General features: G+C 32.9%; 1 protein-coding gene across 4 annotated transcripts in view; it reads left to right on the top strand.

The window, feature by feature from the left end:
* LOC117101146 (voltage-dependent calcium channel subunit alpha-2/delta-3-like) overlaps window positions 1-25,247 on the top strand; it is a 108,473-nt gene that overhangs the window by 12,625 nt on the left and 70,601 nt on the right. For all 4 annotated transcript variants that reach the window (XM_033241026.1, XM_033241027.1, XM_033241024.1 and 1 more), the window contains exon 3: window positions 9,145-9,261. In XM_033241026.1, coding sequence (XP_033096917.1) covers window positions 9,145-9,261 — 117 coding nt within the window. The remainder of the gene's footprint in view (window positions 1-9,144; window positions 9,262-25,247) is intronic.

Genomic DNA, 25,247 nt, shown 5'->3' with positions numbered 1-25,247 from the left:
TTAGGCAGTTAGGCAGGGTCACCGCTCACTATAGCCTTAACATCGGCGTTGGTTCCAGCCTTTCCTCGCCCAGGATTTTGTTGGTAGAACCAAGTGCTCCCGGATAAGGACTTAAAATGGAGGTCCAGTGTACACGTCTTGCTTGTGTGCACTTTAAAAACCATTGCATCTTTAGGAAGAATAGGGAGTTACCCCGATGCAGTTGTTCATTTCAGTCCCTGTCGTTGTGGAATGATGTGAACACGTAGCTACCATGAAGCGCCTCTTTATGGCCACTATGTAGTCACGGACCACGTACATAGGCAGTTCAGCACAATTAAAGGCGATAATTATCATAATGCTCCCATGCTTCACGATGTTGTGCTAGTCTTTAGTTTTCAAGGTGTCATATCTACCATTTTCAGATCATCCAGCATTTCCTTTCTTTTTCTTCCCATTCCTCTTTTCCCAAAATCTTATTTCCAAAATCCATTTCATCAATCTTTCTCTTAGTATGTGACCTATCCAGTTCTTTTGTCGTTTCCTTATGTGCAGGCAAGCTCCTTTCCTCTCTAATTCTCTGTAATACTTCAATATTCGATATTCTTTCTGTCCAACAAATATTCAACATTCTCCTCCAAACTCACATCTCGAAAGCTTCCAGTCATTTTACTTTTTTCTTTTGCACTGTCCATGTTTGAGGGGCATATACTACAGTGCTTCATATTAAGCTTTTGACAATCCCCTTCAATTCTAGTTTTAGTTTTCCATTCAGTATTTTCTTCTCTCTTTTAAATGCCTCTTCCCCAATTGCTATTCTATTTCTAATAACTTGACCACATCTTCCATCTGATGATAATGTACTTGAAAATATGACAAAAAAAAAAAAATGGAAATTGATGAAACCAGATAAAGAATCAGAAAAAATCAGTTATGTTTATGAGCCATACTTGGGTGAGGGTCACTCTGTCTATAGTAGCCATGTATGCACAGATACTCCACATAAGGTAGTAGTGTATACTGGGCTCCAATAGTTTTCACCCTTGGTCTGTGCCTCAGGTTCCACTACCATGCACCACTGAGGCAGCGACGTTTAGTTAAGGTAGGTGTAATAAATAGGAAATTATGTAAAATATGTTTGAAATTTTAATAAGAAGGTTTTTAGATAGTTTAAATTCATGTGTGGAGGATAAAGCATTGACTTGTAGTGGAAGAATATTCTAGACTCCAGCGGCTGTAACCATAAACGTTCTCTCGCATCAGGAGAGAAAGCAGAGAGTATAAGTTCAGAGAGATAAGTGGTGGCAGTGTCATTGAGAATTTTATAAATGAGCAGGCCCATTTTATATGTAATTCTGAGTTTAAAGGGCTGTTTATACTTCAACAATAACGATAACGATAGAAAAGCAATTGTTCATATAGAAAATAAAAGAAATAAGAGAAGTTTTTACACTACTGTAGAATGATTTTTAGCTAAAAAACGATTGACGTTTGATCTTGAAAATGACACCATCATTATCATTGTTATTATTATTATTATTATTATTATTATTTTTATGTTGAACTGAAGTTATTCGATCATTATTATATTATTTATTCATACCAAAATTACTGTTGGACCAGATGTCATAATATAACATCATAAACTAAGTTTACTGTGGTAGTATTTTATCACAATTTTGTTTTTAAAGAAACACGTTTCCTGAAGCAAGTGCAATTTTTGTGTTTTATGGGTCTAAATAATGCGATAACAGCAGTTTTGTTGGAATAAGGTCTGCACATAAGATCAGGTGCTAAGAGAATCTTCGACCTTCTACAATTGTTATGAGATGTTCTATGAATGTAGGCTTACATCTATCAATTTACAGTTAAAAAAAAGTGAACAAATAAATGTTGAATTAGGTGTTAATTTGATTTAATGCTTGGTAAGTTAAAAACATTAAAACATCCCAAACAAGTGTTGGTGGGTTTGCAGTACATTAGGCGGTAGGAAAGGGTTTATAGTCATTATAACTTTGTATTCCACAATCCTATCTTACTTGCTCTTTGAAAACTTTCACGATGCTTTAACAATTCATGGTTTTCACCCTGTATTGACTTTTTTCCTGAACAATATTATTCACATTGCTTTTCTTTGTACACTTACAATCCTGTTAGTATTATATTTATCACTTGATGCGGCACCTACAATATTAGCACAATTAACAATTGATAACAAGGACTTAAAATCAGTGTTTGCCTTCTAAACGACAAAAAATCTATTTATATGACGTCAACTGAGTATGACATACAGCAGCATGGAGGTATACATTTTTATACCTCTATGAATATAGTGAAACTCATACTAAGGGGACACCAGGGCCCAAAATAGGGTCCGATAGGGGTATGGTATGTGTCCGCTGAATAGGGATACCATTATTTATAGGACAGTTACCAAACACAAAATATAGTCCTCTGAATATGGGTTTTTGGCACAAATATATAACAGAAATTCTTGATTTTATTTTAATTGACTTAACAACTAGAATTAGTTATAGAATTAAACAAATTTGTAGCAGAGTATAAGTACAGTATAATAAAAATGTGAATCTAATAATAGTATTTTGCATCTACAGTATTATATTAGCTGTGATAGGATTGTACATACGTTACAATTTTTGATTGGGTGTGAAGTGCATACACTTTTTCACCTTGGACAAGTCCTTTTGGAGTAATCAGCTCAAGACAAGACAGTATGCACTATATGAAAAATAGGCTCCCAGTGGGAGCATCATGTGTCTATGCCTTATACTACCTTTACTGTATTATGTTTACTAATAAAATATCTACATGGGATTTGCTTAGGAAATATGTGGTGATGTATTTTTTTACGACTTTTGTACAGTAACAAGGTAACACATGACCATCATGCAACTATACCAAATATGAATAATAGGTGATGGGAAATAAAAATCCTATACACCATGAGTTTATTATTTTATTTAACATATGATATGATAGGTCTTATAAACGATAGTAATAAAATGTCAATAAATTATTATCTGTTATTATATTCAGCTTATTTATTTGCTTATAAATGCTCGTGTGATGTTTGGTATATTGTATTGAAAATGAAGTAGGCCTTATTAAGGGAATAACAGCCTATAAAACAAGAAGCTTATTATATTTCATTGAAAATTACTAGTTCGTATAGCAACAAATTGTAATAGAACTGTTAATAAACTATTATTTGTTATTTTGTTCAGCTGACTTATTTGTGACAATGGTAATAAATGTTATCATCGTTGTTATAATAAAAGTTTAGTACCATATGTGTAATAATAAACTGGTTCTTAGATGTCGGAGAGGAACCAAATGCAAATTACAAGCCTTGGGTTTGAATTCCAATGGGTAAGAAATATGATTTTAAACCTACTGTATCATCTACAATTATAGAATAGTACTGGTTATTAATTGACCAAGTGAGCAAATAAACTAAAATCATCGATTGATGTGGCATTCTAGGACACTTTCAGTCTTCATAGGCAGCACACAGACAAAAGCAGTTGACATCCATAATAATGTTCTCTGCAATTTATAAATAAAATATAAAAATGAATGAGAAAGTCTAGACATTTCGGATATTTCATAATATCAGTAAAGCATAATAAATTATAAAAGATTGTTTTGATGAAACATTCATTAGAAACATCTGATCGAGTATTGGTACAAACCATTCTTCAATTTTTATATTGCCTTCCACAACAAAAACTCATCTCAAGGCACTTTTAAACCACTAAACATAAAAAATCTATTATAATAATTATTGTTAGAACAAAATTGCACAAGCGTGAAAACGAGGAGAAGGAATTAATGGTGTATCACCATAATATGAGGTGATTGTTAAAAAAGACCACAGATATGCAGCCTGATTCACAGCCATATATACAGAGAATGTCATCAAATGAGCACATCCTAAATATCTATATCTCCTACTTAAATCACTTCCACTTAGTAAAGTGGTAGTTTAAGCATGGAGGAAATATATTATTATTATATATAATAATATATATATATATATATATATATATATTTTCTCCATGGTTTGAAGTACTATATGTCTAATAATTATTGTATTACATACATTAGCATTTACAAGGGGCAAGTTAAATACATGTGAGTAAGTATCTGTAGTATAATACAACATTTCCTTAGCATGTAACTTGTATTGAGTCCAAATATGGGTTACTTAAATTCAGGTACACAATAACAACATCTGTGGAATTTCAAAGAAACTGGACAAGATGAAGATTTACGGCAGGACAGTAGCCGGAGAGGGGGGGGGGTTGTAGTTCGGACGAACTCCTTTTCTAGCAACCCCCTCTTTCCTGTCGTCTAATGGACTGCAAACCCACCAACACTCGTTCAGGATGTTTTAATGTTTTTAACTTACCAAGCATTAAATCAAACCTAAACACCTAATTCAACATTTATGTGTTCAGTATTTTTTTTGTAAATTGATAGATGCAAGCCTACATTCATAGAATATCTTATAACAATTGTAGAAGGTCGAAGATTCTCTTAGCACCTGATCTTATGTGCAGACCTTATTCAAGCAAAACTGCTGTTATCGCATTATTTAGACCCGAAAAAAACACAAAAATTGCACTTGCTTCAGGAAACGTGTTTCTTCAAAAACCAAAATTGTGATTAAATATAACTACAGGAAACTGGTCAGAAAGGGGGTTTAGCTGAACATATTTAATAATGTATGTCTGAATCAGTGTTTGCAAATCCTGTGGTAGTAATGTTTGCACAACTATAAAAATATATATCACCACCACATCTATCATGATCATGATCATCATTGTCATCAGCATGATCATGATAATCATTCGATCATTCCAATTACCATCACCATATCATCACAATCACCTCCACTATGATCATGATGATAATCAAGATGATAATGATGTTACATTATATTATTTTTACATTCTAAAACTACATTTTATTTGTAATTTGAATGTTTCATTGATATAGTCTTAAGGAGGGAAGACGATGACGATAATTTCGGTTTTTAGTTTGTATGAATAAATAATATTAATAATGATCGAATAACTTCAGATCGATATAATAATAATAATAATAATAATAATAATAATAATAATAACAATAATAATAATAATAACAATAATAATAATGGTGTCATTTTCAAGATCAAACGTACTCTTATTAATAATATAATAATATTAATAATTTTAATAATATAATAATAATAATAATAATAATATTATATTTATAACTATAACATTTGTGAGGTCTCACTACAAAATGAGTCTCATCGTTGGAAAATCAAAAAATGAGTTTATATTATATTTTGGTAGATCACATTATAATTAAGCTTTAATTTGATCTTTGAATGGCTTCCCTAGGATAAATAGATCCAGAGATGTTAGCATTTGAAGTTTAGCTGTATGAGAACCAGGTTTTGAGAAAATCGGCCTCAAAGATAAACTAATCTGTACAAATAATAGGACTAGAATTACAGAATATGCGCAGAGAACACTGTTTTAGTAAGAAAATTCACTTAAAAATACACAATCATAAAATATAAGTATTAAATAATTTGAAAACATTAAAATCAAAATTTTGTAAAAATGTTGCCTTTGACATATTTTGGTGAATATCTCAATAGGATTTCACCAACAATGCGTCTCATTTCGTGGTGAGACCTCGCATTTATGAAATTAATAATAAATAATTTGTGTTTCTTTAAGTGCATCTAGCTTATACTGTTAACTGCCTGCCATGCTTCACAATGCATCTAAATGAAAGCGTGATAGAATACTTTTTCAGTTGCCATTGTGATTTCCCAGCGGTTGCACAATCCAGGTTATCTGTTGCCAACAGATCAATAACTCCTCACCTCAGAGATGAATCACATTTTCGTATATAATTTTGTATGCACGCATATATGTAAATGATCATTGAGTAGTGTCCATAGGTGATTTGCAATTGATTATTTCGTGACCATCTTCTTTATGAAAGTTCTGATGAAAGTTCAAAACAAGTGCTAGAGGAGAACTCTACTGCTTATTGAATTCTGTAATTTGCATTCAATTCAAGGAATAAATTAGGATGTTAAATTACATCTCCAGTGAATCATATTCAGATTCAGATGAACGATGCTTCTAAGCGATGTAGGTGAATTTTTCTCAAAGCTATAGAAATTCATTTTCAGGAAAAGCGTTTCAGAAGATACTATAATCATAGTGTGTATAAATATAATATTTGCTAAAATCTTGAATTAATAATGTTGAATCATGAGTGGATTTAGGGAGGGGGATGGGGGGAACTGCCATAATTTTTTTTTTAGCAGACCAACATTGTATCATCACCTGTAAAAAAAAGTAAATAGGTGCTTGGGTGTAACATGGAATTGATGGTAACAATTTTTATAGAAGAAAATCAATTAATTCCAAGGTAATCCCTAATATGTGGATAATGAAAACTATTGATTGACAATGGGTTTGAGCATAGTCACAATGAATTCTTGAATAATAATTGCAAATTAAACATATTTCGAAGAGAGTTTCGTGAATATGCAGGCTTTATCAAGTAAAAACCCATTTTAAGGAGACCACAAAAATGTCTTCTTAATATAGCTGCGAGAAGCATTTTGCAAGTGGTCCATAAGAGCAGCATATTGCTAGAAATTAATTTGGAAAAATGGCATCAAATACCTATTGGCAACAAGCGGAACTGCTGTCCCTATCCTCCTCCAAAGGCAGGGGTGGGGACAGAAGAGGAGCTGGCCACCTGCTTATAAGGGGTGATTAGAACTTTGGCACCCTGCCAAGAGAGAGAGGAAGAGGACAGACACTTGCCCAATCATCATTTGTGGTAATTGAAAACATTACATTCGTGAAACAATGTACATTGGAACCTGAAGAGAGGACAAAATTCAAAATTATTATGAAAAATTAAGGAATTCCTTGAATCAGTGGATCACAAGTAATCTAAAGAAATTTAATAGGAATGTTTGAGTTCTGTTTTCACGATTGTAGAAGTGGTTGGTGCATCGATTGTGGCTTGGACTCCCAACCTTAAGGTCAGGGGTTTGAAACTCTCGCTCTGCAAGTCGCTTGTGTCCTTGGGCAAGGCACTTTATCTACGTTTGTCTCTCTCTACCCAGGAGTTTGGGTACCTGGTAGTATGTTGTGGCATTGAATGTTCTAGTTTTGTGCGCTAAAGAAGTAGCAAACGACTAGGGATACTCCCTGGGAGCAGAAAAGTTGCACTTTGTGCTGGGTTCGCCATTGAGCTGGGTTTGCCATTTTATTGATTAATTAACCTTTTGTTAATGGTTGTTGCTGTAATTGTTATTATTAATTATAATAATATTAACTATTAATTAATAATAAATGTTATACTAATGACTACTACAGTATATGAAAATAATATAACTATGATAATAACAAATAATGCATGACAACTATTTTTTTTCTTTAAATGTTCTTTAAATGTTGGCCCCTTTTTTTCATGTCACGTTTTTCTTTCCCAATTTTGATTGTAATTAAATTTTGTGTGCATTGTTTGGATGATTGAATTTTATATTTGATGATAATAATAATAATAATTACAATAATGATACGGTTACAATAATGATTCCATAAATTAATAATTAAAATAATCAATTTTATTACGTATATGTTTTTTAACCTGTGTACTTCTGATGTTTCTAATTTTCATGTATTTTAAAGTTACTTTTATCTCCATTTTTTATGTCTTGTGCTTGTGTTTGATTGATGTTTTTATATTTACCTACTTGCCTTGTTTTTATAAATATCAATTAATTCAGCCATGGCTGCGATTTTGATGTGTATTTGAATAAAGATAAATAAATTTGAATTAAATTTGAAATTGTACGTTATCCAGTGACCATGGGTAATAACGCTCGCGCCTTTGATCATTCAATTTGTAATTGTCGCCTTATAAATGTTTGAGTATTATTATTATTAAACCTATTTTAAAAACTTGAAGGAATGAATTTAGATGTAGGCCTCATGAGTGAATGAGCAGGCCTAGCCATAGCTTTCCATGAAATCATTACACGCTTTTACTTGTCTGCACTAACCAAATAGTGATTGCTGTATTCTCTCAAAAGCTTGAAAAAAACTTCTTGCTTATTTAACAAATCTCTATCAGAATAGCAAAGGCTCTTTCTTCAAAAGCAATCAAATCTTTATTCATGGTACTACATACCATTTCAACTCTAGTAATTTTTTACATTCATTAATGTGCATTCATCCTCTAGTGTATGATACTATACACAACTATATTAATTCCCTATTTGAAAAAAAGTAAGGAATGCACATAGAATATGAAAATTCTACTATTCATGAAGTTATGAATATTCATGAAGTTATGAATATTGACGACTGCATATAAGCCTTTATTGATGTTGCAATTTCTTCTTGAGGAAATTGATACTTGTGAAATTTTAAATAATACATTGCACCACAGACTGTAGTTTGCAATGTAACAGCTTTAATAGCTGGCAATCTGTGTAGAACAGGTCAAATAATTTGTTTAGTGTTTTATTTGAACCCACAATTTAACCATTTTCTTCATAGTAAATAGTCTATTCGAGACAACACAACTCCAGTTCTTTTACAAATATTCTCATAAATTTTCTTTTTTTATTCAGTCATTGAGTTTTGTTTGATTATTCATATATTTGTTTATTCATTTATTTGATTATTCATGATTGATTTATACATCAATTCATTATATTGTGTTATGGATTTTAGAGGGTTATTACAGATATCAACATCATTCTTGTTTTTTTGTTATGTGGTCCATATGCTATGATATCAAATAATCTTCATTCAGTAATTAATTAAATCATTCATCTATCAAACCCACCCACTGGCTCACTCACCCACCTAACGATGCACTCCATCATGGTCAATCACCCACCAACTCACCCACCGAATTACCCAACTAAATCCCACACCCCCTAACTCACTCACCCAGCTCAATTATCCTCCAGCTCAGTCATTCTACCCACCAGCTCACCCATTTGCCGGTTCAGCCACCTGTGGTTTACTCTGCTATCATGTACTAGAGTTTTATATTAAAGGAAAGTTTGAGGATTAAAAATTTGCTTTGTTCTTGCAGGCTTTTGAAAATGACAGTGCTTCTCTTACTGTTAAGAAGATCAATGGAACAAAGATGGTTTTAGACATTGCTGAAAAAATTGAAAATATGCTTAATAACAAAGTTGAAGCTGTAGAAGTGAGTGTTTTCTTTTTTATTAGCGCACATACAATAGGTTTTGTCAACATCTTAGCCATTGCGTCATAGAATTTGTATCTTGGTGGAGGTTGAATTTAAATACCACAGCATAGAGCATCTGCAAACGCATTATCCTCAAAAACCATGCTTGTCATATTTAATGCAAATTTAATAGAATGAAACAGCTCTGACCCCTGATTTGTGATAAGCTTTTGTAGTCAGACAGTATGTGTGCTGTATAGTGTATGCAAAAGGTTTTAACTCTGGATCCTTTTGGCAGTTGAAATTTTGTACATTATTTATGTGTGTACCAACAACTCTGTCATCCACCACAAGGGCTGTCTATATCGGTATACCGCGGTATCCCCCCCCCCCCCCACTCATCTCGAATGATGTACTGGGTTCTTTATATTGTACACAAGCCATTTTGTACACTGGGCTTATGGTTTATAGTATCCGGGAACACTTGTTCTACTACCAGAACTATGGGCAAACGTGCCGTTTGAACCAGTGCTGGTGTTATGGCTGCACCCTTCTGCTAAGCCCTGGCCCTATTTTCGATAAGGTTCTTTGAGGCAGACTATCAAATTTTATTTGAATAAAACATGTGACATCCATGCCTAAATTAGTTTGATATGATTCCGGAAATGTCCATTGCTAATAGGCTGTCTTACTGCATATCAACAGACGACAATCCAGGGTTGGTAAAAAGTAAATGACAACTGACATTTATGCACAGAGCCATTTACAACCAAAAAAACCCTCAAAAAACACATGTTTCTATTCTAATGCAACATTTTTTTATTCAGATTTAATGTAAATATAAAAAGCAGTGTGCAACTGATGGTGCTTCCACCATATTGTAAGCCATACAAAAAGAACATGCAGTGCATCAACAGATCAACCTGAACACAAACTAAACAATAATGCACACCACAAACACATAATGAAAACCAAACTTGGCTAAAAAAGAGAATGTTTATTCTGGCAGTTGACATTAATATGCAAATTTATATTCAATATTAGTTATTAAATGACTCGCATTGTGACTACAGTTTGACTGACTGCAAATAAGTGCATTTTTATTATTTAATATTTTAATCCCTTCTGTTGATGCTTTCCAAGTACATGTATAGTGCTTTAATCAAAGTTAGATAAAACAGAATGCAGTTAAAAATTGAAGGTAGAATTTGTTTTTCCTTTTTAATGTATAGTTGTATTTAGCATATCGTCGCTCACGAACTAACACAATCAAAGTAGATTGTGTTAGTTCGTGAAATCACAGTAGCGCGTCAAAACGAGCGCGTATTGGTAGTCAAGTAATTTTGTATTCTTTACCACACAAAAAGTCCTCAACGACAACAGCGCGTATTTTGACGCGCTTTTTTTATTTCATGAACTAACACAATTGAATTTAATTGTGTTAGTTCGTGATGTGAGCGACGATATATTGTATTGGTATAGCAAGTTGATTTAATGTTTCAATTTTTTGTTCGAGTGCTCATTTTTCAGGTCTAATAAAATGTGGTTTTGTGTATAATTTTGAGGTAAAATGAATAATAGGGTACATATGAATAAATTTGAATTGATGTAGTTAGTTTCATGTATGTCTCTGCTTTTTTTCTTTTATATAATTTTTGAGTGTTTTTTTTTTAACTGTATGACAGAGAGTATCTGTCATTTAACTTCAAATATTCAATCAAAACATCATACATATGGCTTATTTAAAAAGATCAAAGTATGTTATAGATTCCAATAAAATCCTGTATTGATTACCAGCCAATTAAAGAATCTAAAAGAATATAGCAACTTTATTATTGATACATCTGCAAATTCATTTTTTATTTTCAATTGCAACCTAAGCTTATCCTAAATGTTTAGGTTAAGTAGGAATAAGATATTTTGAAAAAGTATTAACATGCTTTATATAAAAATACATAAAATTTAAAATACACAGCTATTCTAAATGGTTTATCTCTAAAAAAATATACAAGCATTGTACTATCTTTATTAGCCCTCACATCCATTTCAAAGAAATGCTGAATGTGCTAGAGGGAAAAAAAATAGAAAAATTCAATCCAAAAACATTAATCTATTTTAAATGGATGGATGAAACCTTGTCTGCCAAATAAGTAAACCACTACACCAACCTAAGTAGTTGCAACTATACATTTAACAATAAATTATGTACATAGAATTCAAAACATTACATACTGTACTAGGCAGCTGACTCTCAATGAGTTATAGTAAAGTTTTGGTTTAGCTACCCCTGACCAAATTTGGTTGTACAGTATTTTACTTATTGTATGTACATTGGTAAAATAAATATATGAATGAAATGGAATTAATTTAAAAAGTAGTAAATTAAAATTGTACATTTGATATTTTAACAAGCAATTAGAAATTACACATTTATTTTTAATTGCCTTTTATTTTAAACATTAGATTTGTGTATGATTTTGATCTAATGGAGTATTAACCCACAGTATCTTTCTTTCCCGTTATTTGTTTAGTAACATAAAACTGCATGTGTTTTACCATAACTAGGACACAATCTAAATATAGAGCAACATGATTCTACACTTCCAATTTGTTTCTTTGTTTGAGAGTTACACACTGATTGAGCACTCATTTGTACAATTCTTTTAGGTATATGTTTCACCAAGACAAGCCCACAGTAAAGGCCTATACCTCTTTTGGTGTGTTGTTAAATACATCCAAGATTATATCAGATTTCCCTATGTGTCATATTATTGACTGATTTGGTGGCCGTCAATATTGTTGTGAAATCAATAATACAGTGCTCCTCCTTTGCATGGGAAAAACAAGACTAAACAACATTTGTTGAATTGTGTACCAAATCAATATTGCCCGAGGGTAAAAATGTCATGATTTTTGTCTAAAATTTGACATTAAGCAATACAGTACTAGTAACTATACTACCGTGTTTAAAACCATAGTTTTTAAGTTAGCCATGTAGCATATTGTTGTAGGAATTATCTAGTTATTGGCCTAATATACAGTAATCTAACTGAAATACTAATAGCTACAATCTGCGCTTGACCAAAACGAAACTGCTGATCAATGTCATAGGCCTACCCAACAATTTTAGTGAGTGGGCCTGTCATGCCAAAATTGGTTCGGGCCGCAAAAGGTCCGGTGGACAGATTTTGGCCTCCAAAGTCGGTCTGCTGGACTACCGTTGGCTGCCGAAATCGGGTCCACCGGGTGGATTTTAGCCCCCACCCTTGGATAAAATTAGTCCATTGGCTTGGCCGCTTGTAACACGTCTGTTGCCCGTAGGGTATGATTCTTTCTCTCGAGGAGTGAAGGGAAGTAATTTATGCTTCTTCCACACTTTTGCAGTGACAGAATGATTCGTATTAAGCTTTTGTTGACGTGTTTTATCAAACACACCTGATAATGCATTTCCTAGGGCTAGCTACTGTAGGCGACACACAGCATGCATCATTTTTGGCGGCCGTGCTTAGCCTAGGTTTGGGCCTAAAATTTGGGCCTAAAATTTGGACCTAAAATGAAACACATGACTTATTTATTAGTTTTAAATATTCCATATTATTGTGTGGTGTATTTAGATCGTACAATAGTTGTTCTATTACATGAAAATAAAGGGGTCAGTAATTCGTTGCGCCGTTAAGCAAGCACACGACCAAAACAAAACAAAGTAGAAAATAGACTAAAGCGGACCAACACGATTTACATTCTTATTGTTTAACCTCTTTTCTAACTTTTACACCAAAGAGTTTACTGGACGCGAAGCGCGAAAATAACATAGTAATTTTTGTGCTGTATACTCAATTGCACACATAACAAATAAAAAAATAATAAGGGATGAGATATTTATCTATCAGTTGATTTAAAACAAATATGAACAACACTAAAAGAATAAAGGTTATAAGCTAAATAGAAGCCGAACCGAGGACTACATTTAACAGGTAATTTTAAAGTCAAAATCGGTCTGGCAGACCGATTTTGGCTCCGGACCAAATTTTTTCCGACGGACCAACCCTCCTGTAAGCTGGGCCCCACCAGTAATTTAACAGATTGTATTGATTTTGACAAACCAGCTGGATAATTAATTTTCGGCAAAGCATTGGTTGTTTAGTGTTATCCCATTGTGGTGGGCGATTTTGGTCGGATGGAGGTATAAATAATATGTAACAAGTAAAGCTATAATGAAACTGAACTGGTGATGCTGATCTCATGTGCCATCATATTCTATCACTAACCACATAACTTTGCACTCTTTAGATTTGATTCTTCACTTAATGTTTTGATGAACCTATTATCAGCCAATATATATTTTGTTGTAGTAGTAGTTAAATTATTAAAGGAGAGATACCTGGCTTGAGCTGTGTAGTAATATACAGTACTCAAAAGAAAATAATTAGTCAGTGGCATATCCATAGGGAAGTGCATATCCCCCCCCCCCACCTCCATGCAAAACAAACAAATAATTGCATCCCCAGACACCCCTACACTAAAATCTGTTCTAAATTTACGCTCAAATATTTGAAAATCACTTTATTTCACCTTAATTTGCCAGATACAGCCACCCCCTCTCACTTAATATTCTACCCCTACCAGTCCCCCTACAGTACTTCATCATGTCAATACTCCTAGATATGCAACTGATCAAGTTGAGACCAAATTTGTGAACTGATGTAAGTCATCTTTCTTATAGTTCAAAATTGCTCCAAGAAAAGTGCATTTAAGCAAATTATATTGTAATGACTTATTCATAATATCAGTGCAAATTATATCATGCTCACATTTCACACACACCCACACACACACACCCGCACACACACACACACACACACACACACACTTTGATCTGTTTTACTACAATTCTTTTGTATTCTCTATTAATATACTCATGAATTTATAACTATGTTAATTGTATGATGGTAATATAAAGCCTTAATATTTAGCATTTGTCAGCTGAGCTAATTCACTTTGTGAAACCTGATCACACTTTTTTGTAGTTATGCAGTATAACAAGATGTCTGCACTTTCTGCTGAATATATTTAACATGTTTGACAAAACATAAATATGATAAACATGGAGGCTTTAAACCATGCATGAATGATAATGGTGCACTTATTTAGGTGCACTGAAGGTCACACATACAACTTGCATTTAATGATGTATTTTATCAAGATCAGTAAAGATAACACGATATATAAAATGTACCTATAAATTATATGATACATAAAATTTACTCCATATAAATGATTCTATTAGTATCAGTTCATCTGATTGGATGGTGTTTGTAAAGATTGTCTACACAAGTAGTACAATATATCAATATTCTCTTAATTGTCATCACCATGGAAATAACCACATATACTGTTAGTAATCACCTGTCTGACGATCATTGTTTTGAGAACAGCACAATTATCACTTAAACATGCTTATGATTATCTCATACTCATGCTTAATGACCATAATTTATCTCCTAAATAGTATAATTATGATCTTGATTACTAATTTGTTTACGCTGTATTCAGCATGAATTAAATTGAGCGGATTATATAGTAATTGTGTATATCAATCATCTGCTTAAGTTCTCATCTTGCCTACTACTACCTAACCCTTGAGGTTATAGCACTACTGTGGTATATGCTCAGCGTAAATATACACAATTAAAGTGTATTGACATGGCATTATCTTGTGCTATTATATTGTCATAATTTGATTATAATTTTCCTTCCAGCATGGCACCGCACCATATCTGCAGACAGCTGCAATAATTTCTGCTTGTTAATAGATCAGTTGACATTAATTTCATATTCAAGTACTGAGTGATCAAAACCATCCACCTGTTTAAACTTGTATGTTTTTCTTGTTATCCAAAACCAGTTCTAAAACAGGATGAAATGAATGATTGAATATTTTTTGAGCTAGAAGATTTAATTGTAATTAAAAGCTTAACCAAGCAGAGCAGCTTCTTTTGGTCTCTCAACATTGAGGTCGGAGGTTCAAACCTTCGCTGTAAATTTCGCTTGTATTTTGATAAGGCACTTTACCCATGTTTGTCTTGCCACCCAGTAGTATAAATGGGTACCTGGTAGGGTGACGGGGTTGCATTAAATCGCAAGCACGACTAGGGATACTCCACAAGCAATAGAGGACTTTTTACTCTGTTGGTTTGCTAAATTATGGATCCAATGACCAGGGGTGATATCAAACAATGCCAGCGCCTTGCATACCCTTGGTAAATGAAAGCATGGAGGTGAAAGATATGGTATAAATCCCTACTGCAATATCTAATAGCTTTACTTATAATCCTCACCATTATTGCTATCACTTAAATATTCATATAGTTTTTTGTAATAAAATCATAATTCATAATCATTTTCTTTATTGGAGAAAAATAAGATATGAATTATAATATACTCCATCATCTTCATTATATTCGATCTGCATTGATATATGCACTGTAAAATTCATAATATTATTTAATTTATTAATAATGCTATTCTAATTTATTTAATTTATATAATATATATTAAATTATTTCCAATATATCTGATGAATAAGAATATTATTCTTATGCAAAAATATCTCCCCAGTTCATTTGATGAGACGTAACTTCATTCAAATTCCCCCTTGAAATTGTATCACCATCCATTCACCATCAATATTGACCAAATTTCCACATTAATGGCATGCTATGGAAACGCATCAATATCCATCGACTAGTCTTAATATGTTTCCAGACTCCTGCTTTTATTGCAGTTTCTGTTCTAAAGATTTCTCAAAGGACAGGATATTAGAGAAATTATAGATTTTTCCCTCTAGTTTTTAATCACGAAATTCATATTTCCCCAGTAGACACTGATTATTTGCAAAAAATGTCCATCCTTAAAAACTAATTGAAATGATTAAAAGAAGCTGGACTGTTGATTTGATTTATTGCGAATCTTTTTCTCACTTTAATCTCTACCAAAGTAATTTAAAATGATGTGATATTGTGAATTCATTCGTAAATAAAGGTTATGAATTTTAATAAAGATGGCTGGTTGTGAGTCTGCTCATGCATGTATACCATTAAATAACTGGCCTTGAAATTCTGCCTCAAGTAAACGACTGCTTGCCATTGTCATGAATTTTTGTAAATTTAATCATCATCCTAAATATCATAATCATCATTATCTTCTGATATGGTTTTTGTCATCATAGCACAGTCACTTCAATCATCATCATTGTCATCATTTATCAAGCAAAACAAGATTCTGACTGAGCCGGTTGGGGTTGAATGGACTACTAGGGGCCCAGCATACCAATCGGATCTGATTCAATATGATTCAAACTACAGAAAGTTAACATTTACTGTAGGCCTCTGTTTGAATTTAGATACTAATTATCTACAACCTTTCAATTGTACTATCATCTATGCTATCAGGAATTTGTATTAAGAACCTTATTTTCACGATCAGAGAGGCCCGACAACTTTTAGTGTGATATAAATTGCTTAAAATACAATGAAGACTCTAACTCGCACTCGCAAGTAATCAACATTTATAGAGTTTACTTATTCACGTTCATTGGAATTTAAACGTGCATATTCGGGCGTTTTATGCACACATTAAAAGCTTTTATTGATTTTTTTAGTAGGTTTTATTCAATTTTCATTTGTTGAATTATTTTTGTATATAATAGTTTTACTTTGCAGAATTTGGCACCAATCCAATATGCCTTGTCTATATCCTAACTAACTACTTAAGCTCTTAAAAATTAATGGCTTGTAGCCTATTTATATATACTAGCGAAAAGGCCGGCTTCAGCAGCCTTTCGCGAGGCTGTGAGGTAATGTGTCCAGATTATTTGCAAGATGAAAGTTTTGAAAGAAATGAATGAAATAAGTTTGAAGTCAAGCTCTGAAGGAAAAAAAAAATGTTGATATGTTGTGGACATGAAAAAAACCCCAAAAAGACACCCTTTTTTTGTTTTCTAGATGCCTGAAAATAACCTCTGAGGCGTTTTGGGCGATCAATTTTTTTTCTTTTTCTTTCTTTTTTTTTTGACTTTCCAAAGGGGGAGGGGGTGGGGCTGGCTGCCCCCCACTAAATCTTCCCCTGCTCTAACATGTTAGGGATGGTGGGAGGATCGGATGTCAACGACCATTGCCCCCTATGGATCCGCCCAGAAAATAATCATCCTGTGAAGCCCATTCGGCCAAATGCTGCAAGTATTGCCATAACAGAATATTCTAAAGCATAATATTAAATACTGCTTTGTCTTTAACTGTAATATTTGGAAAGACAAACAAAAGTCAAATTACTTTTTAAATTAAGAACATGAGCCAATTAATAATAATTTTGTTTATCAATGTTAAAGCAGGTAAGATGCTAGGCCTATGCATATTGGTAAAGAATATGGTATAAAATAGATTATACAATACATGATTAAATTAAAATGTTGTGGTGGTTGTAGTCTATAGACGTTCGTAATATTCGTCACATATTGACTTATTTTAGCGATTGACATGGTCATTTTATAATATATTTTATTCCATTATTATTTTTTAAGTATACACCTGTTTGTATCAGCCACACTCACTTAAGTGGTACGTTCCACTTACAGTACCTTAACATACTGAATACTCTGCTGTTAGGTACTGGGGTGGGTCCAGATATTTTCAGGAGGGAGTGCAGAAAGATGGGAACTCCTGTATAAATAACATAATTTTTGAATGAATTGGGGAACCGTCTTCTGTGTTGTCACCCTCTTATCTTTCGAGAGACTTAAAGCCAACAATAATATTAGCCTTAAAATTGTTCTCATAAATGACCCCACACCTAAGGAAAAAAGCTGCTTACTATTTACTTTAATACCATCTGTATATTTTTTTGCCAGCTAAAGTTTCTACAAGTTTTCCCTACTGCATTATAAATTTTCTTCTGAATGTCAGTGCCAGTGATTATCATCAATGAGTGTAGTTCTGAAAGAAGTTCAACTCTCGTGGTTTCGTTGGAACGTAATTCTATTTCAAAAAGTACTGCCATGAAGCGGCATGTCCTTAAAAGACGAGTTTCCAGCGAACTTTATTTGAATTCTAATAAAGCGCGCCCTATCTTGTGGCAGTGCTTTTTTTAAACATTGCATTGTTTGCATACAACATCAGGGCAGTCAGACCTCTTGCAGTTCTATACTTTTTGATATCACCATCCATATTTCCATTACAGACCTTCCTGTTATACTACTATTTCTGCAATGTATGATCCATTCTGATGTGTGAATGAAAGAAATCTGCTTTTTTCCCCCTGCGATATTTCTCTTGATGATTGTCTGGCATAACCTGGGAGGTGTCAGATGTTGTTCATAAATGTAATTGACGGAATTCATTATGGGAGTCACATGACTTACTGTGGGTAAACAAACCGGGGCTTGATGGGCTTCTTTTCAAGATGTGCTTCTTTTCGAGATGGGCTTCTTTTTGAGGCTACATCTGCAAAGTAAAGAGGGGGCTTCTTTTCAGAATGAATGCTTTAAATTTTGTGAATTTGTACTATAAAATAATAAATAAGGCCACTGTAACATCAATTTATATCATGAAGTGTATTTAAATGGCATTAAATCACCTAAACTACTGTATAAACCAAGCTTGTTTTTAATTTATTTTGTTTTCTAAAATTCATATACAGTGTTTGTGCTGTCATCATCATCAAAAAGAAGACTACGCTATCTTGGAAAAAAGCCCATGGGCTTCTTTTCAAGATGGGCTTCTTCTCGAGGCTACTTTTGCAAACTAAAAAAAAAGTGGGGGGGTGGGGAGCTACAATTCGAGATGGGCTTAATTTCGAGATTAAGCCCATTGGGCTTCAATTCGAGGTTTTACGGTATTGTGTTTAGTGCAATTTTTTGAAATTCTGATGACGATAAATGGCATGATCTATTCATACAGAAAGGTGTTATATTACTGCATCATTACCGCAATTGGTTGGTGTGAAATGGTGCATGTCGGTGGCATACTGGCATTGTTGTCGCAGTCATTACCAGATCATGGGTGTGAAAGGAGCTTTAATGGTACAATTTGCTTAATTGTGCAATTAGCACTTTTAGAAAGGTGCTCTGATAGCAATTCTGTGTCATCTAAGTCTTCTTCGTTTTTCAATACAATGACCTGATTTAACTTTGGTGTATGACTTACATAACCATAAGATCAAGTGAAGGAGCGTTGCTGACGAAGTTCGCCAAATAGAATGTTATAGTATCTTTCTGGCGTGTTTGCAGCATCTCAAAATTTATGTCATAGCATCAGAACATACCTATCCAAAATGTTTGCGAATGTAACAATGTTTTTTTTCTTGTTTGCTAGGCTAGACGAATTACAGGTCTTATATCCCACACTTCGAAGGAATGCACTGGTTTTTAACAATTATTATAAAAATATTTTTTTTTTACATTTTAAACCTCTGATTTGCCGGTTTAATCAATTTCATTAAAATTCTGTGTGTTTCATTCTCTTTCAATTTGTAGCACATTATTTTCATGTGTAGTGTTCCTATTAACTTTTGTTTTCATATTTTCATAACAAAATGCAAATAAGAAAATATAAAATATAATGAGTGTATGTTGTTAAAGAATTGGAGTTATTTTGAAATACGTATAATGTCAACATTTGTTTATTATTATTATTGTTATTATTATTATTATTATTATTATTATTATTATTGTTATTATTATTATTATTATTATATAGATTAAAAGGGAAAATATTGAAAACAACAATGCTGTGGGGAACAATGGCTGGATCTCGGTTGAGATACAAATTTGATAAGTAACAGCTATAATGTAAATGTAAGGAAACAGCCAGAAATAGAACCAGAGCTTTCGGACAGCTCCTTCCACAGTGGCGTGCGAGCCATAAATACTATTATTTTTATGCTTGCGATTGTTATTAAATATTATTATTTATTTACTGTAATATTAGAAATATGTCATAGGTAAAATAACCATACAATTTGTTGTTGAAACATGCACAAAACCATCTGCAATCAAATTCACTATTCAAACCCCTACCTAGAAATCTCCAATAATTTCAATAGATACTATTGATTGTGACACAAATTTATAAGTTGATTTGCATATTGGATTGGATTTGCACTGGCTTATATGTTACGGTAGTCATATATTCACAGTTTGTCATGAAAGTTATGTGCCTCACAGTGAATAGGTGTTTTTAAAGAACTGTAGTTTTACAGCCTACTAGTGGCCAAATTGGGAGATCTTTCTGGCTTGAGAATTTACACCTACATCTGGCCCACCATGTTCGGAGGAGCAGCAGGGGCTGATGTCATGAATTTTAATTTTTACTAATTAGCACCTGTAGATGTTTGGAATGACAATAGATTGTGAAAAGTTAGTGTCTTAATTTGACAAAATTTCAATTATTAAAAAAATAATAAACCTACTAAATTGAGCCACCATGAGATGATTATTCAGTGACAGATCCAGGAATTCTAAATAGAGGAGGGGGGGGGGTGGCAGGTAGGGAAGCTTCAAACTAAAGGAGCTGTGGAATGTTATGTCTATATGGCACCTCAAGATAGCCAGAATTGGCATCTTAAACTTAATTCCATTGCAATTTACTTTTTTTTCCCATATTTTATTTCAATTTTCAAAGAGTTTGAATGAATGGTGGGTGGGTAATCTTGAATCTGCATTCCCATGCAAGCATGAAATTATTAATGATTATTGTATTGTTCCTGCAATTAGAGAATATAATACCGTAAACTAAAGCACACTCTTCCACTTAAAATTTCAATTTCAGTTTAATAACACCTTCAATTTAAAAAGTCAGCTTGCTGTGACAAATAATAGTATGCAGTATGCAGTAGTAGTTTCTCTATTAACAAATAAGTTTTTTTTTTTTTAATAAATGCACTCTATTTTGTGATATATTATTATTATTATTATTATTATTATTATTGTTATTATTATTATTATTATTATTATTATTGTTGTTATATTGTTTTTATTTTGCACACATTAGTCTAAAAAAATTTAAACCTCGACACTTGTTAACCAATTCCATTTGAACTAGTGGTACAGTAACTGATCTGGGTTTTTAACATGTTGGCAAGTTTTCTAAGGAGTCCTGGAAATACAATTCTAATTGAAATTTTATGTAATTTTAAGAAGTTTGATAACCTTATTTTTAGCATCACAAATTTATCATTTTGTTGAGCAAACATGAAGAAGAAATTAAAAATTAATTTTAATGTTTCTATATTTTTTGTAGGAAGCATATGCCTACTAAGCTGGTATACATTTTGACTTTCTAAATCTAGGATTCCTCTACAACACTGAATGACAATTTAGGTATTTCCATTAGCATTTGATAAGAAAATGTACCAAAAATAGATACATTTCATAGTCAAGTAACGTCTGCAGCTTACAGTTATCCCTGAGGTATGGAATTTAAATTGTCACCTATAAGATAGTTGTCTGCAAAGACATACAATTTAATTTTATTCATTTTTGTTTTGCTTTAATATATTCAGTTTGTGTAGTATTACAAGAAACATTTTGCAAATGTAATTTGCTTATTTGCGAACTTTTTCGCTAGGAAGTGTTTTCTTTGGAGGACAGTCCTTAAAAACATGCTCAAATGAAAGTTTGTAGAAGATTGAAACTATATGATAAATACATATTTTGCTTGCAAGTTTCAGTTTTTAAGATGATGTGCTGTCAGGTAGTCACAGATGACAGCCATACAAAATTCAGGATAAGGATTGTGCAAGTTAAGGGTTGTTCTCCTTCCCTTCCCTATAGTTTCCCTCTGTAAAATATGCAAGTCATTATGCAGAAATATATACTCATCTCATTTCACATAGACAATTATGTGTTGATGTGGTGACTTTCAATTACTTAATGCATGCTAAGGAAAAAGCAGTTTAAGTGGCCTAAATAACATTTTCTAGTATGATAGTGTTTTTTTGTTTTGGTTAAAATGAATGAAAAATGGATTAAAAAAATATAAAGTACTGTACACCTTTCCAAAAATTTGATGATGCCTAACCCTTTTGACATAAAATATGGACAGACTATGTATCCTGGAACCTGCCTTAGCTTATAGATTGAACATCAGGAGTCATATAGACAAACATCAAAAGGGAAAATTGATATTAAGCAGCCTATTAAGTATTAATAGATGTTTTCACCTAAATAGATCCATGCTTAACAAAGCCAGTTATAGTATAATGTATGAAAAACTCTCTAATATTTACAACCAACTAATCAGCCCTAATTACTGGTATAGAGCAGCCCGCAACACTGGGAATCATCAACAACTAGCAAAATAGTCATTGTTTGATATACAAAAACAAATTAATAATAATAATAGCAACTATGAAGTTGTTTGTCTTGTAAATTAAACAAGTCAATTGAACATGGTGTGTGTAGTGGGTGGGTTGATATTTCCACATTTCTGTTTAGTGTCCAAATAGAAACCAATACAATTCAACCAGTGGACACTCATTTCGTAACATCAAAGCTTTTATCTCTGGCATTGACTTTTTACACGTTGCACGCCTCTACATGCTTATCTGATTTAAATGGCTTTGATCACTCACAAATACCAAGGCAACACAAAAACTCTTGACCAAAACACATAAAAACAACACACCCCTCAGTTTCCAGTGAAAATTGTGCACTATGCACTGTCCTGGAAAGAGGCTAATGCCTTTGTAATGAAACACTAAAGCCTAGAACCCATTAGGATGTTCACTGATTTGAAGTACAAATAGTATGAATGTACTCCAAAAATTGACAATGCCGTTTCGCTTTTTTTTTTGCATCATCAGGAATAATATACAAAGATACAAACTATATACAGTATCAGTTAATAGAGATCCTAATTAATATGCAGTTATTTAAATGAGTCAATTATCCAATCAGAGTGAAGTGGTATCGTGGTGTGAAAGTATATTGAGAATAAACATTTACAAATGTAGATTAGGGCAAGTTATCAGTGTAAGAAACAGATCTAAGTAAAGGAAATAGAATCAATCCTAACTAGAGAACAAATTTAACTAATAATAGATGCTTTTAAGCCACTATTTAAGGTTGGCTTGTTCACATATATAGTATAGGCTTCTTTAAGTAGCAGTAGTGTGTTTTTATTATTATTACAAGAATCAATGATGGTAGACATGATTCAGACTCATAAATATTACTAGGAAGTTTTGAGACACCCATTATGTGTTTAAAACCACCACAGTTAGATGAATGTTCATGTGTAACGCTATCTTTTCCTGAGCAATCTTCATTAATTCTTGTGAGGAGACATCCTTCTGTTTTACCAATATACTTTTCATTACATCCTGGGCATTCCAAATTTATATAAACTACATTACTTTGGGAATCTTTAGGTGTGGAGTCATTTAGTAAATGTGAAATAAGAAAGTTTCTTATTATGCCAAATAGTAATGAAGTGAACATTATCAGTCATTGTCAGAGATCAGAGATTGTGCGTTTCAGATTTTTTCCCCATTAATACAACAGAACGGTAATCTGATCCAAATTTTAGTTAGTTCTGGGTTGTTATCCTTGGTAGTCCGAACATAGACCTTCTGCAACTTATAGAAAACTTACGTGATGACACGTTTAGGGTAGCCATTCCAGGACATAAAACGATTGATATTATCAATTTCTTTCTTGATAAGATTAGTAGAACATAGTTTGTTGGCTCTAGAAAATAGACTTCTAATCCAAGATGTTTTGTACTTCCATGGTGTGAGGCTTCTGAAGTGGATAAATTGGCCTGTATGAGTTTTGTTGTGGTAGATTGAATTTCTTTTAGGCCTAAGTAATGTTATTTTTAACAATAATTTAACTGATGAGGTGGTGTTTGGTGGTTTAAGAGGCTTAAAAAATAATAATAATTATCTTCAGAACCTAAATGCCACCAAAACAAGAACTGAAAGGATTAAACTACAAAAAGAAACAAAGAGTTTTAAGAGAATACAACAAATTTTGTGGATTAAGAGAAATTGAAGAAAACAACAACAGAGATCCCAATTCTCCCGAGAATTGCGGGTTTCTCCCGATTTTTTAGGCCGTCTCCCGCCCTCCCGATTTTTATTAATATCTCCCGATTTTTTTAAATATCCCGAAAATTTCACGAAAAATGTGATAATTTCCACGATGTCATAGAGCAATGAAACAAAATTTCTTATCTTAAGCCAATATACTATGGCGCTCGCTCAGCCATAAAATGTCATAAACAAGGCCAGGGAGTTGTTATTTAAGTTGTTTATCAAAATAACAACTCAGGGCAAGGCAGGCCTAGATCCGTGGTAGAACCGCCTTGTTTATCCTCCATGTTACGATCTTTTGCATCCAGTGCCGGCCGACCTCATTCAATGAGATGGATGTCCGTTCAGTAAATAAATTTCAACAAATAGTAACGAAATTAGAAATCACATGGGAATGGATGGGGCCCGAAGTTTTCGCCGCGAAGATTTAGAACAGAATCGGTGCATAAAAATTACTTTTTCTTTCAAGTAAGCTTCAGTTCTTTAATAACAATACTAAAAAAATTTTAGTTAATAGGTTTTAGTACTAAGCAGTCTTCCGAAAAATGAAGTTTATTTTAATATCGATCCCGAAATACATGTAGGGCTTAGGCCTAGGCTCTATCTGCAACACTGCAGGGTATGTACTGTATGTGTGTTGTGTTGGGTGTGCGTGTGTGTAGTGGTGGTTGTGACTCTGCGGTATTAGGCCTAGTTACGCACGTATAGATGGAGCCTTGCGAGGCATGATTTAATGTTTTTTTCATGGCATTATGTACCAGTTCTTATAGGCTAGACATATGTAAATGCTGACTTAAAACATGTAGTATGATTTACTAACTAAATTAAAATATATATTTTTTTAAAATTTTTCAGCAAACGTGTGAATCTTGCAAGTTGCAGTTACCTTGCTAGAATTCTATGTTCTTTGAAGA

This window comes from Anneissia japonica, unplaced genomic scaffold (genome assembly GCF_011630105.1).
Source record: "Anneissia japonica isolate Jap-2015-1 unplaced genomic scaffold, ASM1163010v1 scaffold921_len549748_cov171, whole genome shotgun sequence".
NCBI classification, from domain to species: domain Eukaryota; kingdom Metazoa; phylum Echinodermata; class Crinoidea; order Comatulida; family Comatulidae; genus Anneissia; species Anneissia japonica.
This window is presented reverse-complemented; position numbering and strand designations above follow the sequence as displayed.